Source organism: Triticum dicoccoides, chromosome 7A (genome assembly GCF_002162155.2).
Source record: "Triticum dicoccoides isolate Atlit2015 ecotype Zavitan chromosome 7A, WEW_v2.0, whole genome shotgun sequence".
NCBI classification, from domain to species: Eukaryota; Viridiplantae; Streptophyta; class Magnoliopsida; order Poales; family Poaceae; genus Triticum; species Triticum dicoccoides.
Genome location: NC_041392.1, coordinates 515,949,305 through 515,952,954, shown reverse-complemented (window position 1 = coordinate 515,952,954; position 3,650 = coordinate 515,949,305). Strand labels below are relative to the sequence as shown.

The following is a 3,650-nucleotide window of genomic DNA, read 5'->3' as shown; positions in this document are numbered from 1 at the left end:
ATGTTAGCAATTCAAGAGGAATTGGCGGCATTCTTCCTTACCATGTGATCGCTGAAGACGGAGAATACTATGTGGACCCTGTGTTCATATATAATTAGGAGATTATATTGTAAGAGATAATTATTATATATATGTAGCCGGTAGTGTCGGATAGATATACGAGAACTTGTTGTTCGACCAATCTCTCGGAGAAGGAGAGGTGGTCGATATCACTTCTCTCTGTATGCATATGTTCATGACGATCTTCTGTTTCCTTCGTTTGCTTACTAGTTAGCATGTCTAGTCCTCTCTATATATACGTATATAGAGCGTCGACGAAGCACGAACATAAAAGATGACACTTTTCTCTATTAATTAGCTAGCTAACACAAAATATGAAACACCTAAATTAGACCCCCAAAACCCCCAATCCCCCTTTCAAAAAAATAAATAAAAACTCCAGCCCCTAAAATGCTGACGCATGGATGCCTATTGGTCCCGGTTGGTGCCACCAACCGGGACCAAAGGCCCTCCTGTCTGGGTTCGGCGCACTGGCCATGTGAAGGTCCGTCTGTCCCGGTTCGTGTAAGAATCGAGACTAAAGGGCTAGGGCATTAGTAACGATCCTTTAGTCCCGGTTCACAAACCGGAACAAAATGCCCTTACCAACTGGGACAGATGACCATTTTTCTACTAGTGGTCCGTCGCGGGTGTGTGGGGTTTTGGGTCTTGAAGAGACCTCGACAGCATGTCTTGTGTATCATGTTCCTGGCGAGGCTCCCTTGGCGACGTGTGCTGCGTATCTTGCTGGAGTCGGGGCGCGCAGCACTGTGACGTGTGTGCAAAGAGCAAATTCTTAGGTTCTCGGTATCTTTCATAAATTTCAAATATACAAGGCTGGCTGTCTGTAAGGTGTGCATACGTACCAGGTTTCCAGTTCCAGCGGGGTGTGTTTGAAGGATGTTTTCTCGAACCGTTCCAAAGTCGTCTGCTAAGTCGTACTACTCGCCTTTTGAACTAGCCAAAACAGCCCAAGTGGACAACATGCATCTTTGTGTTTCTACAGCATTTCAACGGTTTGTCCCAACACCCTTTGCTTCCAGCGTAATGATTGGATTCTCGGCGTGGACAATTGCACCATCCAAGCAAGCAACCGTGTCGACGGGATTACATCCATAATTTTATGTAATTCAAGCTAGGTGCGTGTATTAGTTAGCCTGTCAATTCCCTGCGCCTTTGTTTACTCTTCTTCCTGCCGTGACCTCGTCAAGGTTCCCGCCAAGATGCACGAGGCGGCAGACAGACCAGAGACCTTGTCAGTCGAGCAGAGCGTTCGCACATTCGCACGCGCGTGAAGGAAGACGGCAGCACAAACCGAACTCTATATAAGCATATGCTTCCCCACTCAATCATCCAGTGCAACTAGGTGATAGTAAGCCATAAGCATCTCACTCTCTCCTTGCTTGATTCTTCTGCACCGTGCAGCGATCGCTCTCATCATTAGTCGGCCTACAGGCATGGCGTCCTCCAGCGTCCCATCTTGGGTTGCACTTGCGCTGCTCCTCTTGGTTGCTCTCGCTGCCACCGCCAATGGCGACGAGCTCTCCCCGGGTTACTACGAGAAGACGTGCCCCAACGTGCAGCGCGTTGTGCGGTCAGTGATGGCGAGCAGCGTCGCCGCCCAGCCGAGGATGGCGCCCGCCGTTCTCCGCCTCTTCTTCCACGACTGCTTCATCAACGTATATACGCATCTCTACTTCTACGTATAGTCTTACCTGATGCCTAGTACTATTAGTTCCACTTGCTAAATAAGATTCACAAATTGCGTGACAGGGATGTGATGCTTCGGTTCTCCTCGACGCAACTCCCTTCTCCCCCAGCGAGAAGGATGTGGAGACGAACGCCTCCCTCACCGGCTACGCCGTCATCGACGACATCAAGTCCGTGCTCGAGCATGACTGCCCGGCCACCGTCTCCTGCGCCGACGTCATCGCCCTCGCGTCCCGTGACGCCGTCGCCCTGCTCGGAGGCCCCACCTGGAGCGTACCCCTCGGCCGCAAGGACTCGCGCTTCGCCGCCGACCCGGAATCGACCAAGAACGGCCTCCCCAGCCCGCACGACGACCTCGGCGAGCTCATCAGAATGTTTTCAAGGCTCAATCTCGACGCTCGTGACATGACCGCACTCTCTGGTGCCCACACCGTCGGGATGGCCAGCTGCGATACCTACAGGGACCGCGTCTACGGCACCGACCGCGATGAAGAGATCGACCCATACTTCGCACAGACCACACAGCAGACGTGCCAGGGTCCTTCTGGTAAGGCGCCGTTTGACGTGCAGACGCCGATGAGGTTCGACAATGCTTACTACAAGAACCTTATCGCGCGGCGCGGTCTCCTTTCCTCAGACCAGACTCTCTACGGCGGTGGAGGTCTGCAAGACAATCTCGTGGAGATGTACAGCGCCGACAGTGAGGCGTTCGCGAGGGACTTCGCCAAGGCCATGATGAAGATGGGAAACGTGCCTCCGCCCCAGGGAATGCCCATGGAGGTGAGGCTTAAGTGCTCCATGGCAAACAACTATTGATTGTAAGATCCCAAGTGCATCATGCAACCCGGCCTGATTATATTGGATTCAATTAAATGTACACATTGTAACAGTACTAATACGTGTTCAATTTCTTTTTTTTCCCATACAATGTCGTCTCAACAGAATGTTTGACACAAATGTTCCCATACATGTGTGTGTGTGTGTGTGTGTAATAAATGGTGTTTGTCCAGTTTGTTTTAACAGGGAATATATAATGATATCGTGTTCGATTGTTATATAATGAGCTCGCATTTTATTGTTATATTTATGCACTTGAGGATTATCAGCGATATGCTTCCGCATGTCCGAACGGCTGCCAATAACATGGAATCTAATGAATCATCCTTCAAGAGAAATGTTGCCGGTCTTTTGTGTCAGAAGATGACCACGGCACTTCAGATATGATTGCATATGGCACACCTGCAGATATGAAAATTGTTCATTAATGTGTGGTTAGGGTTCATGGAGCTCAGTATTTGTGAGCACTCAATGCCGATGAAAGAGGCTTTTAAGAATGAGTAAAGTAAGAGGATGACCTGGTATGCTTAGGAGTGTTTACTTTATACATTGGAGGTGGAATAATTGCCCAACAACATGACACGGGCAATTCAGTGGGTTGCCATGATCCAACTATTATCTTGTAAGTTGTAGCCTTCGAGGATTTATGGATTTGGCACGGCTACTTTGGTTGCCTAAATCTCACAATGACATCAATGCTTCCAGATATCTTATGTTTGTTAGGCAACATGTGGGTACTACTTCAGGTCTGGGATTCAACTACAAGGTGAATGGCCATGATTATGACCAAGGATACTATCTAGCATCCGATGACATCTATCCATCTTGGTGAACATCTATGAAGACAATTTCTAATACCCAAACATAAACATTTTGCAAAGATGTGAGAAGTAGCAAGGAAGGACATTGATAGGTCATTTGGAATATTTTAAGCTAGGCTAGCAATTGTCCGGTGTCCTGCTCATTTCTGAAACAAAGATACGTTGGCAAGGATCATGACTTTTTGTCTGATCCTAGATGACATGGTCAGCGCGAATGAGAGGGATACACAGATGGCCAAAGAG

General features: G+C 48.6%; 1 protein-coding gene across 1 annotated transcript; it reads left to right on the top strand.

Moving 5' to 3' along the window:
- The first annotated feature begins 1,415 nt into the window (after nucleotides 1–1,415).
- LOC119334403 (peroxidase P7-like) lies at nucleotides 1,416–2,804 on the top strand. Its single transcript, XM_037606981.1, has 2 exons — nucleotides 1,416–1,718; nucleotides 1,813–2,804. Exons 1-2 carry the CDS (start codon nucleotides 1,497–1,499, stop codon nucleotides 2,563–2,565), a joined length of 975 nt encoding a protein of 324 aa, XP_037462878.1. The 5' UTR covers nucleotides 1,416–1,496; the 3' UTR covers nucleotides 2,566–2,804.
- The last annotated feature ends 846 nt before the right edge of the window (nucleotides 2,805–3,650 follow it).

Excerpts from the sequence above, each read along its gene's own strand:
- LOC119334403 (XM_037606981.1), top strand. The coding sequence starts at position 1,497 with ATGGCGTCCTCCAGCGTCCCATCTTGGGTTGCACTTGCGCTGCTCCTC. Across the intron at positions 1,719-1,812 it reads TCCACGACTGCTTCATCAAC|GGATGTGATGCTTCGGTTCT; the intron begins GTATATACGCAT and ends ATTGCGTGACAG.